Source organism: Staurois parvus, unplaced genomic scaffold (genome assembly GCF_062004578.1).
Source record: "Staurois parvus isolate SC_StPar_1 unplaced genomic scaffold, SC_StPar_1.0 ptg000727l, whole genome shotgun sequence".
Lineage (NCBI taxonomy): Eukaryota > Metazoa > Chordata > Amphibia > Anura > Ranidae > Staurois > Staurois parvus.
In genome coordinates, this window is record NW_028318523.1 from 2,465,756 (window position 1) to 2,480,621 (window position 14,866).

A 14,866-nucleotide genomic window follows, 5' to 3' on the forward strand; every position below is an offset into this window, starting at 1 on the left:
GGATAAATCGGATCTGCGGATTGGGGAGCATAATGGTTTGGACTACGATCCATTATTCTCTATCCGCAGATCCGATCCATCCTGCAGGGATCATCAGCTTGCTTTACAACTTACCTTTTTGTGGAGCGGGTCCGGTGTCATCCCATATAGGTCGCATGCTGGCGATCCCCGCAGGATGGATCAGCTCTGCAGATTGAGCATAATGGATCGGAGTCCGATCCATTATGCTCCCAAATCCACAGATCCTATTCATCCTGCGGGGATCGTCAGCATGCAACCTATACAGGGTGACACCGGACCTGCTCCACGAAAGGGTCAGTTGTAAAGCAAGCCGACGATCCCTGCAGGATGGATCGGATCTGCGGATTGGATGGATCAGACTCTGATCCATTATGCTCAATCCTCAGATCCGATCCATCCTGCAGGGATCATCAGCTTGCTTTACAACTTACCTTTTTATGGAGCGGGTCCGGTGTCACCCCATGCGGTAGGTGTCACCCGGTGCGGCGCGCACCCCCCACACCTGCCTAGAGACGCCCCTGCATGGAATGTATTTTGCTAACTTAAAATAAAAGTTTATTTGGGTATCAAAATAATATTAGGGACATTTTTAAACATTTTGTTTTGCTATATTCTAAGAAGTTCCTGCATTTATTTCTGCAGCTGTAATAATTATAAAGCAAAGTAGTGATTAAAAATTAAAAGCTGAATAACAAAATTTGTGAAAAAGATGGAGTTGCCCTTTAACGCAAGAGAAAAAAAAAAGGAAAAATGTTTTGTGCTAGCACTGTTGATTCATTCCAGAAGTCCTTCCTATTCGTTCTCTTTACAAAGCTTAGAAGTACTATACAATAGATCTAGTGTATAGCATAATATGTTTACATCTTTTAAAACAATTCAATAATAATAACATTAATAAAAAAAATAATCTCTCACAGAAACTTGAACCAATACACATACAGAGTATTGCACATTGACCTTATAGTTTTTTTTTTTTTTTGTTTTTTTTTGGACTAGCATTTTTATAATTTTTCCATGACATGCAGCAGTTGATACCTCTATAATGAATAGGACTCCACAGGCCTTGCAGCAAACACTATTTACAAAATCTCACCTGTACAAAAGGCAAAAAAAAAAAAAAAAAAAAAGCTTCCTTAGTGCCACTTTGCCACTCACAAGTATTTTTGTTTTCCGTTTCTTTTTTTTGTTTTTTTGTTTTTGTTTTCAAGAAGCAGAGGATCCACGCCTGTCAGTTAAACTGAACCCCCGATCACTGCTTAAAATTCAGTCCAGTAAAATACATCGGAAATATTACAATAATACATTTACACACAAAATACACAGGATACTTCTGCAAATAAAAACATACTTTAACACTATTAGCACATCTATAAACAAGGTAACGTTAGCACTGGCTGTACATGTTGCCCTCGTTACCGAAATTCTTACGCACACACGCACGCATACACACACACAGATGAAATAATGTACAGTTGTCTCAGAATGTCAGTTTTCAACATTTGATCATTCGCACACTTCGACTTAAGTGTGAAATAGTTCAATTTTTTATGTTACTTTCTGTATATCACATTGTGATATTCGATTCATCTAAGAAATAAAAAAAAAAATAAAAACACAGTAGTGCTAAAATGTCAAACAAGTGTGCAAAAGCAACACAAGTGCAGTAAATGCTTGTATGGTCACGGATGTGGAGGACCTGGTACCTAGGCCACAATTCATACTGGCTAGGCAATGCTGATGTTGTAGTAGTTTAGGTACGTCTCTGCGGGAGACGTACAGAAGCCAGGTTCAGATCCCTCCAGTATGGCAGAGCTTCAAACTGCCCCTTTGTTATGCCAGGATAGACTCGGCACGCATTGTAGGTTCACAGCAGTCATTGAGCCAAAGGTTGCCTGCCTGCTGTGCTGTATAACCTGCTATACATTAAACCTAACCAGTGCCATTTTAACATAGCAGAGACTGGACCACCCCCACCACCACCACCACCATCTCCCCCCGGGGCCGTTCGGAACCTTACAAGAGATACTACTTCACAAAAGTGACTTTGGATCTTACAGTAGAGTTTTTACCATTGCATCATCAAAAATAGCCAATTAAAGTGCCATTAAACCAAAGTTGGCTTACATAAAAATGACTTAAAGTGTATTTCCACTTTGGCAGTAAAATTAGGATAACACCTATTTTATATATATTACATGTTCCCATTCACATAGCATCATTGTAAAAATGAATATTTAACCCCTTCCAGCTGCTGCCTTCTGGCTTTTTAAGAGGGTGGAAATACTGGGAGGTGGAGGCGGGCATTCTGATCATGTGACCGCTGTGATTGGCTTTCACATGATTGAAAGTTCCCAATCACAAATGTGCATTGGGGGCTTTCCTTGACAATTTAGTTGCTGTGCTGTGAGTCAGCAGAGTAAACGGTTTACCTATAGACGCATATATTCGGCCGCTCATTCTTAAAACCCACCCGACAAGAGGCCACATATATGCATGTGGCTGGTGGGAAGTGGTTAAAAATTGCCGATTACCTGATAACTTGCTTAAAAATCCTACCTAGCTTTTCTATGTTCAGAGAGGGGCTGGGGAGTTATGTTTACCATAATTAGTCCTATCTGTACTGTGCTGGCAGATCTCATTATCTGTTGGATATGCACACACTGTCCAACAAAGGGTAAAGATTTCAAGGCCTGGGAGGTACCTTGTATGTTAATGTACTTAGAAAAAAAAAAAAAAAAAACTGTCCCTCAGTCTGTCCTCTGCACAAGCCATCTCCAAAGAAATGGTAAGAATTTTTTTTTTTTTTAATTTTTAGGTATGTGGTATGCATGGGAACACATAACAAACATAGTGGGGAATTTCTCATATTTGACTGCAAAAGTCTAAATACACTTTAAAGCTGAAAGTGCTGAACATTTAAGAGAGTTCATCTGTAAATAGTTGGTGACTCCCAAGCCGGAGCTTTCTTGCAAAGCTCCACTCACAGCTGGTATCCGGCACTTCTGGGTTTGTCTGACTCCACATCCCCTGCTGTGGTGCCAGCTACTGGCCGTTACATTGCAACTATATGCTGTGGAACCATAGTGTATCCAGCACAACTGGATGTGTCTGATATCAGTGGTGGTGTCTGATATCAGTGGTGGCCACAACTCTGCAAAAGAGTGAAGAGTCAGAGATTCGAATTGTTGTTCCTGAGTATGGCCACTCCTCTTCTCCCTGCAGCATGCCCAAGCTGTGAGCTCTGAACCAAGAAAAAAAGCGTAGCTCCCACAATGCAGTGCAGGCATCCAAGTAAAATCTATGCTCAGTTGGAATGATGGGGGTGGGCGCATACACAAAATATAGGAGGCAGGGTTCTGGACTACAAATTAGCTGCCATCATATTTCAAGATAAATCTTAATCCTAATGGATAGGTTATCAAAGATAAATGTATTAACATCACATAAACTGTTAAAATATTTAGCCCTTAAAAAAATGTTCCTAAAAACAATGGCTTAGTTCAAAGATCGTAACAAGCTATGTAAAATGTTGCTATGGCTGTTGTGAGGCTGCATGGTCTTTCATTTCTTGGAGCACCAGACAGGGTCCAGTCTATCTAGAAGTGAGAAGAGCAATATGGAAATTGTAGATTTATATTTGTAATACAGGTGCATGCCGTTCTATTATTATGTCCACTTAAAGGGTTACAAACTCAACCCTATTAAAGTGGACCTAAACCTAAGCTATGATGCAGACTTGAAGACACTCTTAAGTGCCAACAGCAGCTTTGCATTGTGGGCGCTGAGGTCAGCAGAGCTTCATTTTGTTTGCACAAAGGCTGATGGGAATGCCCCAAAAGACTGCTTCCATAACCTTGGATCACATGACTAAAACAGAATGGTCACAGGTTTTGGTGTTCCCAAATGACAGGTAGGTCTTTAGATTTCTGGAACCCTCCTACCCCGCTTCCTGCCACAGTTCCCCACGCAGACCTAAAGCTTGGGTCGGCTTTAACAACATTTGGAAAATATAGGCACCTTTTTATACCTATACAAAATTTAAAGCATTTCACATTTTGTAAACTTTTGCTCTGTTATGGGCCCTTTTGGGACAAAGTTGGTCATACAGGGTTAGTTTTATGAGAAAAATCAATGAACTTCCCTATCCACACCAACAGCATGATTTGAGGAATCTCCACTGCCGACTATTGTATTCATAAGCCAAGACACCCATGGCTGCCTCCATACAGTGGTGCCACCAAACAGTAACTACATCTGTTCAGCCGATAATTTTGTTCAATTTTTAAATTAAATTTTTTTGAGCTTGGTGGTTGGTGCTTGAAGGGCCACCCAAGCATTGAATTTCATCAGAAACCATCCAACATTCACGCCATCCATGGGGGCCTTTAGAGAGGCTGACTGAAGTGAATTCCCCAAAAATCAGACCAAACACTTGTAGCTTTTCGTAGAAATGTTACATTCAATAATGCCATCAAGGATTTGATGAATGTCATTGGAACATATTTCAAACTTTTGCTTTCTTTAACAAATTGATTTTGGAATCAATATAATTCCCTGATCAAAAACCATATTCACTGTTAGAATTTTATATTTTCCATCCTGTTCCTTCAATTTCTGTCACCACTTCAGTCAAAAGTGATTGTCAGTTTGACCCCATTACCTAGTAGAAAATTGAATAAACCAAAATGGAATTTTTCTAACAAAATTCTGCCGATGTATGACCAACTAAAGTTTAGTGCACAGTAATTCAGTATCTAGTCTCGACACTTCTTTTCAGCTTCTAGTATTTTTCAGACAGCACTGTAAATACATTGAACTCTTGTTTATGTAAGCCAGCTTGGATTTTAATTCAGTTAGTCCTTTCACTTTGATGCCTTAAATATATTTGAAAAGCTGAATTTAATTGGCGATGATGGGAATTCTAACAATCCAAGCCCAGACAGAGATTTCATTCCTATGCAGATACGTTGGTCTCAATTTTAAAGCACATTTTCAAAACACAATAAATAAAATTGCAAAAAAACACCACAGTTATGTGCATTCTTGGTAGGATATTTAGAAATTTTACATAACGACAGCATCCCCAAGTGCCCAGTCATACCGCTGCGATTTCAGGTACGATTTGGGAACTTAAATCGCACCAGAAATCGCATCTAATGAATATCAGTGTCTTAAAAAGTGTGATTTCTAAAGTAGTTCTTACATTACTTTTTCTGCAGTTTTGTTGTGATTTCACATACACAGAATATAATGGAAATCGCACTGCAAATTGCAAGAAATCATTGAAAATCTTCACAAGTAGCTATAAAATCTTCAGAAATCGCACACAAATCACACACTTTTAAATCGCAGAGGTGTGACCGGTGATTAAGGGCAGAAAAAAAATTCCCCATAATTTGTCTACATTTACTTTCGTGAAGCCTGGAGGCATAGAACCGTTGGCACCTCTCCTTTTACATTGCACCTGATTAGCCCAGAACACTTTATAACCTTCTGAGCTCACCACAGAGCAGAGTACTGTGATGCTTTCTGTTTCCAATAAAAGTTATTTCCATTGTTGAAGGAATAAAAATAGCTTTGCAGGGAAAAGCCACCTTTTCTGCTGCCCCTAAAGGCAGGTTTACCGTAGCTCATTATATCTCCAGCCCTGCTCCACATTAAACAAGGTCTTTGAATATATTTTTGGATATTTTGGACCAGCATGACACGAAAAAAAACAAAAAACTTCTATATACCCGGATGCTTGTACGCATTTTCTTCTCGCTTTACAGTATCTCTATTCTAAGTGGTTTAAAGGGAATGATCAAATAATTTAGCATTTTTGCAACTCGCTGCCGAAACTGCACTGTTTTCCTTTCACAAATTTTTGTTAACTTACAACATTGAAGAAAAAAAAACAAAAAAAAAAAACAAAATTATTTTTTTTCCTAAGATTGTCTAGTATTTTGTGGTCACAGACCAAGCAGAACGTTACAGCTACAGTTTCGGAAACAAAACACAATTTTGCATTGCTTGTAAGACAGAAAATAAGAGTGCCTTCAGTTAAAAAAAAATAACAAACAGCAACAATAAATAGTATCTTTACACGAGTAGCAGGCTCATAATAAAACAAGTTTGTAAGGATCCACTGAATCTCAGTCACGTGTTTTGTCTCCATAGGACTACTGCATGAGGGCACAAATCACGGCGCCAACCAAATCAGGCCAAAGGTTCCTCTCCAAAATAAGAGAAGCCTTCAAACTCGGCCTGATTGATTTGTTTGACTATGGCTTCATCCACCAGTGTTAGAACAGGCTCTTCTCGTGTGAAGTCCTGGTCGAAGTTGTTGACGTCACGTTTGGTTTTCTAGAAGGTAAAGAGAAAAAAAACATAGATCACTAAGTATACATATGGGAGGAGACACTAGAAGCAAATAACTACACCAGCGTATGTGATCTCAAGACTGAAATATGGCCATCATAAAAGGGAGTAACGAGAGCCCTGAGAAGAAGTTGGTTTATGGGTTCCCCTTTGCACAGAACAGGGTCTTCAATACTCACGGGGTTTCTTAAAGAGTGGGGATCCCCAACATGAAGATCTGCACCAAAAGCCAACAAGAATTCAAGAGACTCCATTGGCAGTGGAAAGAGTAGAAGCATACATCTGCCTTAGTACAAGTTTGTGATACATACATCCTAAAAAGACTACATTCCATAGGTAAGTGAAACATTCTGATAGTAGTACATGATCAATATGAGATTCAGGAACACTGTATGAAGCCTTTACCATGTATAACACCTCATGCACACGGGACGTTTTTACAGCGGCTATTTTTGGCTTTTGACGTTTTTATCTACAGCCAGTAAACCCCGAGCATGTTATCCTATGTGTCCATACACACACAGACTGTAATCAACGTTTTTTGGCTTGGACGTTTTTTGGCTGGAAAAAAAAAAAGGACTAGTGGGTTTCTAGAGAAGTTTTTTAGCCGTAAAAACACAGCAAACCAGCTTTTTAAAAAAACCCTCTAAAAACCACAAACGCAAAAAAAAAATAAATCAGCAAAACACAGCTAAACGCGGATACAAAAACGCTAAAAAACTCAAGTTTTTAACATGACTTTACACAGCTAACATTACCAGTGTTAGCACAGTGGCTAAATAGTTAGCACTTCCACCTGGCAGTACTAGGTTCATTGGTTCAAATCCAAGCCACAGCACCACCTGCCTGGAGTTTGCATGTTCTCCCTGTGCCTGCGTGGGTTTCCTCCCACACTCCAAAGACATGCTGGTAGGTTAATTGAATCCTGTCCAAATTGGCCCTAGTATGTGTATGTATGAATGTGAGTTAGGGATCTTAGATTGTACACCCCTTGAGGGTTAGGGACTGATGTGAATGTACAATATATATGTAAAGCGCTGCGTAAATTGACGGCGCTATATAAGTACCTGAAATAAATATTGAATCGCCCCGTGTGCATGGAGCCTTACTGTGGTATTTACAGCAAGCTTTTACAAATCATTTCATAAAGCTTTTGGCACACTTCATGTAGTTATTTATAAGCCTGTAAAGCATCTTTGGGATGTTGCTGGCGATCTTAAAGGGAGTGGAGCCCGTTATTTTAAACAAGCTTCTATCAGGCTTTAGTGAGCTGTCAACAATTTTAAAGCTAAAGCCTACTGAAACCTGCTAGCATCTTCTTTAAAGTGACAGTCAGCACTCACATTAGGATCAGCATTTAATATCTGGAGCTCTAGGCTGATTTGTAGGCTCAAAAAAAAAAAAAATTTCAAAGCTTGACATAAGCTTTGCAAGTTTCTGTGTAGAAGACTGTAGGGTAGTGCACTGTTTACATTTGTTTACTATGGGCACTGTCCTTTAGCATATAAAATTAGCCATGAACACCTATTATAGATCTACATTAACAAATCGACACATTACACCCGGCATCAATATCTGTGATTGAAAATCCATTTCCTCCATTAGGAATAATCCAATATTCAAGCCTGCTCATCATGATACACACTTTTGTGTTCCTGGCTGCCTGGAGAGGTGAGCATTTACATTGATACATGTTTCACTTTCAGACCCATTAGTACTCATATGGCCCGTACACACGATAAGAAAATTGTACAAAAATTTCCGTATGAGAAATGATCAGCAGATGATCTGATTGTTATTATAGTGCTTTCGACAGCCGATTCCGACTTTTCAAATGACAAAAAAAATGAGGCTGTAAGCTAGAAAACGTTTATTGTACGTGAACTCAAGGTTCTATTTTCATTTTATGTGTACAGTAATCGTACGGAAATAATCTAATATAAAAAAAGTGCACGTTTAGAAGCTGAGGACAATCCTACACTTCCTCTACTACTGGTCTAGTGCGTAGCTACATTGTCGGATGAGAATTTTCTTACAAGTCAGTACCATTCCGACTACATCATGATATTTACTTTCGTGAAAAATCAGACGATCGCTTGTCCAATTTTGTATTAGGCTTTAGATGTTCCCTGGTTTTTTCAGTACAGCATGTCGACTGCTAAAATGGTTGGCAGGTGATATAGAACAGGCTAGACCAGCCTTTCTCCACCTTTTTAACATTGAAGAACCCTTGAAATAACGTTCTGGTCTCAAGGATTCCTTTCTAATAATTAGTACATTTACAGCTCATAGTACATTAGTGAGATGGTCAGCTGGAAAAATTCTCCTTAAATTTGTGGTCAGTGGGAAGACTCCCTCCCTCCCCACCCCATCCCCAAAGATAAAACATCACTAGTGTCACTGGTTATTTATCTGAGTGGTAAAAATTGCTCATTGCTCAAGGAACCCCTAACAACCTCTGAAGGAACTTTATGGTTCCACAGAAACCTGGTTGAATAAGGCTGGCCTAGACTGTACACCAGCCTTTCTCAACCAGGATGCCCAGACATCCTGGGGTGCATTGAGGTTTCTTCAGGGGTGGCTTGGCAAAATGTCTAAAAATTGCCCAAAATGTTAACAAAGTCACAGGCTTTCATTGTGCACCATTACAACCATCTAGCTGTCGGCTTCCTGACAACCAATGACATCATCAGTTGATAAGGAGTTGATGTCAGCTGCCTGCACAGCATCCTAGTTGGACCCTCCAAAAAGTGTATTTGCTTTGGAAGAATAAATCACCTTTAATGTCAGGTGTCCTACATGTATGATGTTGCTGCCTTCTAGAAAACTTTTCACATTTAGAATGGAGTGCCCTTTTAAAATTATGGACAGTCTTGAGGCCAGGGGCGGACTGACAACTCATGGTGCCCCCGGGCAATAGGGGATCATGGAGCCCCTGTGTCCTTGCCCAAACTAAAAAAAGCCTATGAAAAAGGTACCAGGGGCATCTCATGGGGCCCCCTACTGACCCCGGGCCCTCGGTTTCCAGTTGGTCAGTCCGCCCTTGCTTGAGGCACCCCATTTTAGAATGGGGTGCCTCAAGACTGTCCATAATTTTAAATGGTGCCTTTAGTGAAAAAAGGTTGACAAACACTGCTGTAGACTATAGAAAATCCAACACAACAAACACTTTACTCCTGCGCTAGGAAAGGACTCAGTAGACCCCATAGGAATGTTCTGGAATTTTCTGGAATATGCACTGCTTGCTGCCCTCAACAGACCAGGGTGGTCCAAAGACACTGGATACAAATGGAGAAACAGAAAAAGGGCGCACCGACCTAGATGCATTATCGTTTAACATAATGTATAGAAGAAACAAAATAGGTATCATACTCACAATGGACATAATAACACAGGCATGTCAAACTGAACAAGATGTATGATCCAAACAACATCTGAGTCCATACGATGGAACCCTGGATGACCAACTGGCTAACGCGTTTCGAGGATACAACCTCTTCCTCAGAGCCAACCATCCTTTCTCAGCCAGGGTTCCATGAAACCCTAGCAACTTCTTCTTAAGGTGCTAGTGGTTCCTTGAGCTGTGGCTAATTGATCTCCTGCTTACATTGACAATTAAAACAAGGGGGCAATTTTCCACTGGCCACCAGATTAAGGAAGGGTGCCTTCAATGCTAGCCACCTACTGTATGTCAGCAGACACTACAATTTTTACGGTTTGCTTTTTTCTGTTATTATTATTCCCTTCATTTAAAGTGTGTTAGTTTTAAAAAGAATTGTCCTTTTAGAGCAGACAAGTGTTATATAACAATTATCTCTAGGACACCACATTCCTTATTCCTAACTTTTGACAAAATATGATGTACTGAGTACACTAGATTACATGAGCTGCAGGAATATTAATTTTTGTCGTTGATTCCCAAGACCTAAAAAATTATTTCAAGGCTTCTGTGGGGGTAAAAATGTTGAGAAAGTCTGCCATTGACAAACTCTTAGAATGAGATAAAATGAGTGGCTTCCAATTTTGGGTATTGCTGTAGCTTGGACTATGTGACTGATTCCTTTCACAATGCAGAATTTACAGAACATAATATTATGTTTATATGTATGAAAGATACACTTCCTCTGTTTTCCCTAGGGTCAGTTTCAGTTCCAGAAATTTCTTGTCCTCTTGCTACTACCAACATTTCAGTAGCAGCTGACAAGAGCTAAACAAGCGAAAATACCACATATGAACGATAAACAGCAGTGGGTATAAATCTCAATCTGCCACAGCGTCCAATCAGTAGACAACAATGTGTTATACTTAAAGTATACCTAAAGGTAAAACTTTTTTTTAGTTGTGGATATGGACTGGAAAACTGCCTGTTTTATTGCCGTCTGTGCCCCCATCACGTGGGCTGTCCACAGAAAAGTAATAGTGAGGAAATCTTCCAATGTGGACACTAGTTCTGGTGGCCCCAAGGGATTCCCTTAATTTTTAGGAATTTCCTTTCAATTTCTGTTCAGCTATGGGACAGGAAGTGAAGGGAAATCTCCAAAATGGGACACAGATGGAAAAAAAAAATCTGAAAAGAGGTTATACCCCTCCCTTGCTCTATCCAAAATTATTAAAAAAAAAAAGTTTTGCCTATAGTTCTACTTTAACATATGTCAATCACTTCCTACCTCCTGGGTATGCAGGGGGCACACAGCTGAATACTAAGCCCAGTGATGTTCAATTAGGAGAACTAATGGTTCTCTGAATTTAGAGTAAGTCTATATTTGCATGAAAATCTGCCTGACCTCCAGAGAATGATACCTTTCAGATATCCACAAAATCACTCTCCGTGAATTGTATGATTCCGTGAGGATTGAACATGTTGGAATAGAATGTTCATGTATTTTGTGCAACAACTACATCAGTATTCAGTAGAGATCTATTATTCAACCAGCAGATGGCAGTGTTTATACATGTGTAGCTGCTTCTATGGTATAAGCTATGCTTCTTCTTTGAATAACACGTTTCCTGTTTCTTTGTTGCAGTGAAGCAGAAAAACACATGTGGACTGAACAGAACCAATCAGAAGGTATATACGAATGAGTAAAAACAAGGAGTGTGCTACAGCAGGCAAGATTGCACATAAATCTGACAAGCCTACTGTTGGCTTTCAGGTGAAAGAGCCCGATCACACCCATGGATCCCATTTCATTCCTTTCCTCTCTACTTGGTTTCTCAGACTCCACTATCCCACCTGTGGGCATGGTGGGTGTCGCTGGGTAAAGGAGAGGGAGATCAACGAATGTCCGTTTTGCTGATCTCCCCTAGCTAAAGAAATAATTCCAGGGCCAATATTCACTGTTAATTCTAAGCTGATGATCTGTAAGAGCTATTAAAAACTTGCCTAAAATTTTACATAATGTAGTTCATGGTTGTTTCACACACAATTTTAAAACTAGATATGCTGGGTATCTAATTAATTGGCACAACCTAATCTTTAATATTTTACAAAACATTTGGGTAATATTGGGTTTGTGTGCAAAACACAACTGTAGTGTATTTTATTTACTGAAAATCTGCACTTGATAAACTGTTGCGTGAATAATGAGGGATAAAAACAATTGCAAATGACAAAATTTTATTCTCCAGGGTCTCTGCTGTAAAAAAAAAAAAAAAAATTATATCTATCTATATATATATCTACACACACACACACACACACACACACACACACACACACATAATATACTTGTGAATTTTAACTAATCTTCGGGGCTAAATGTATTTTTTTAACATGCTCCCAACAACAGAAGAACCCCAGAACAACAAAAGATTCCGCATCAGCAGCAATATATCCCCCCATTAGCACTACACCCCACCTACAATAGATCACCAGAAATCAACATCAATAGACACTCCAGCACACCTCAGCCCCCTTTGCCATTACATGCATTCTGTGCTGGAGGTGCCAAATTGCATTCCCCCATGTTCCCGCCGAAACAAAAGCTCTGGCTGTGTATCCCCATTAGAGAAATTCATCCTCTAAATTTATACACTAATTAAATGCAAATAACATAATTAACAAATAAATGACATAAATCTTTTATAAAACTCTACTGTGTGAGATGTTTAAACATATATTATGAACAATCTCATGTGATAATGTGCAAGAAAATACACACATATAAAAGAAAAAATGCACATCAAAAACTGAAGGAAATAGTGAAATAATACACATGCATCCCTTAACTAAGGGCAAAAGTGACATAAAACACAAATAGACAAAGTGATAGATATATGGCATACGATATGCCTGCAAATGTGCAGTGAAAAATGGACTCACAACTGGTGCGAATGATGCCTGTGAAGATGGACGGTAAGGCTACGTTCACACTAGCGTTGTGTGCAGGCGGCAGAGAGGCGTTTGGGAAGCGTTTTTACCGCTTCCCAAACGCCTCTGCCAGTTCTGCACATTACAGCTCATGGTGCTGTTCTAATGGGAGCGTTCGCGTCAAGGCAAAACGGACGCCTCTGGTCAAGTCAGGAGGCGTTGAAGCCTCCTATTCTCGTCAATGGTGCCGCTCCACAAATGCCCGGCCGGTAACACCACTCAAACTGCATTATAGGCGTTTGTGGGGCGTTATTAACACTCAGCAAACGCCTAGCAACCGCCGCTAAACGGCGCATGCGGCGTTTGCGGAGCATTTGCCGAGCGTTAAAAAACGCTCCGCAAACGCCGGACCAACGCTTGCCAAACGCTATAGGGGCATTTGGCAAGCGTTGGTAAAACAGCCAAGTGTGAATGAGCCCTAAGACTGTCAGAATAAAAACCTGACTAAAGACAAGCATTTAGGACCACACAAAGTCCTTCCACATCAATGTGTCTCAAAAGTGTGATAAGTGACCATGAAAATAAGGATATAAATAAATGTATGAATATAAATGCCGTGTTTCCGGTGCCTAAATTGGGACTACTTGTGCTAATACACCCATAGGTAACCACAAGAAAAATCCAGGCTGCTCTGGAAAAAGACAGTGTGGTTGTTTTGAAGGAGCACAATAGGATGACACTTCAACAAAAATGAGCTGCATGGTTGAGGTGCCAGAAAGAAGCCTTTACTGCATCAATGACACAAGAAGGCCAGGTTAGGCATGTCAAGGTGTTGTCAGGCATATTGTAAAAGGGCTTTTTTGTGGCATTGGTGCAGTAAAAGCTTCTTTCTGGCACCTCGACCAAACAGCTCATTTTTGTTCCAGTATCACTGTATTGTACTCCTTAAAAACAACCACACCATATTTTTCCAGATCAGCCTGTATTTCTGTTGAGGTTGCCTGTGGGTTTTTCTTTGAATCCCGGACAATTCTTCTGTTAGTTATGGCTGCAATCTTTCTTGGTCTACCTGACCTTGGCTTGGTATCAAGAGATCCTCGAACTTTCCACTTCTTAATAGGTGATTTAACAGTACTGATTGGCATATTCAAGGCTTTGGACATATTTTTATGTCCTTTTCCATCTTTATAAAGTTCCATTACCTTGATACGCAGGACTTTTGACAGTTCTTTTCTGATCCCCATGGCTCAGTATCTAGCCTAGTCAGTGCTTCCATGTAAGAGCTAACAAACTCATTGACTATTTATACACTGACACTAATTGCAATTTAAAAATCCATAGATGTGGGACATTAACCTCTAATTGGCATTTTAACCCGTGTGTGTCACCTTGTGTGTCTGTACCAAGGCCAAACATTCCAGGGGAGGGAAACTTTTGATCCGGGCCATTTGGGTGATTTCTGCTATCATTATGATTTAAAAAGGAGCCAAACAACTATGTGATAATAAATGGCTTCATATGATCATCATCCTTCAATAAAAGAGAATTTTGTCGGCATGATCAGTCATATGTTCAATATCAATGCCAAAATGTCACAATTTCTGCCAGGGTATGCAAACTTTTGAGCACAACTGTATATATATAAACCTGCGCTTAAGAAATGTTGCAATAAATAATAAAGTGTAAACATATAGCAGCTGCACACTAAAAACCCTGATACCAGGCAGTAAACAATATATACATAAAGCGCAGCACTTAATAAAGCGACAAATAATTAGTGAAAAAAAGAACAGTGGAAAATAAATGTGTCATGCCAAAAATAGTCCATCAAAAACTTCAAATAAAGAAAAAGTTCCCAGAGGCTGTGATGACACAAAGGAAATCCAGGGACAGTTGTTGTGTCACCAACCACCAGGCCTGAACCCTGTTAGCAGTGGTCAATCATGCTGTGTTGTAAACAACCCAGAAAGCCGGACAATCAAATCCTCCTCCAGATCACCCAAGAAAACAAGTAAAAATCCACCAAGCAATAGACCCTAATTAGGGTAACTACACCATTCCAGGATAAGGTTCAGACATTCCTTAGATGTGGTGCCTGCATTTGTGTTCTTTAACCACTTCCCGTCCGTCACATGTATATAAACAGTCGGACGGAGGCAGTGCAGGAGCGGGCTG

At 39.9% G+C, this 14,866-nt stretch overlaps 1 protein-coding gene and 1 long non-coding RNA gene across 2 annotated transcripts in view; one reads left to right on the plus strand and one right to left on the minus strand.

The window, feature by feature from the left end:
* Positions 1-444: 444 nt before the first annotated feature.
* PRKCE (protein kinase C epsilon) overlaps positions 445-14,866 on the minus strand; it is a 532,954-nt gene continuing 518,532 nt past the window's right edge. Inside the window, exon 15 of the mRNA XM_089653921.1 lies at positions 445-6,366. Within this exon, the coding sequence (XP_089510047.1) occupies positions 6,220-6,366 (147 nt within the window). The 3' untranslated portion in view covers positions 445-6,219. The remainder of the gene's footprint in view (positions 6,367-14,866) is intronic.
* LOC149445333 (uncharacterized) lies at positions 6,494-11,754 on the plus strand. The gene is made up of 3 exons (XR_016306416.1): positions 6,494-6,717; positions 7,987-8,052; positions 11,406-11,754. It is a non-coding gene; the product is annotated as an uncharacterized LOC149445333 (long non-coding RNA).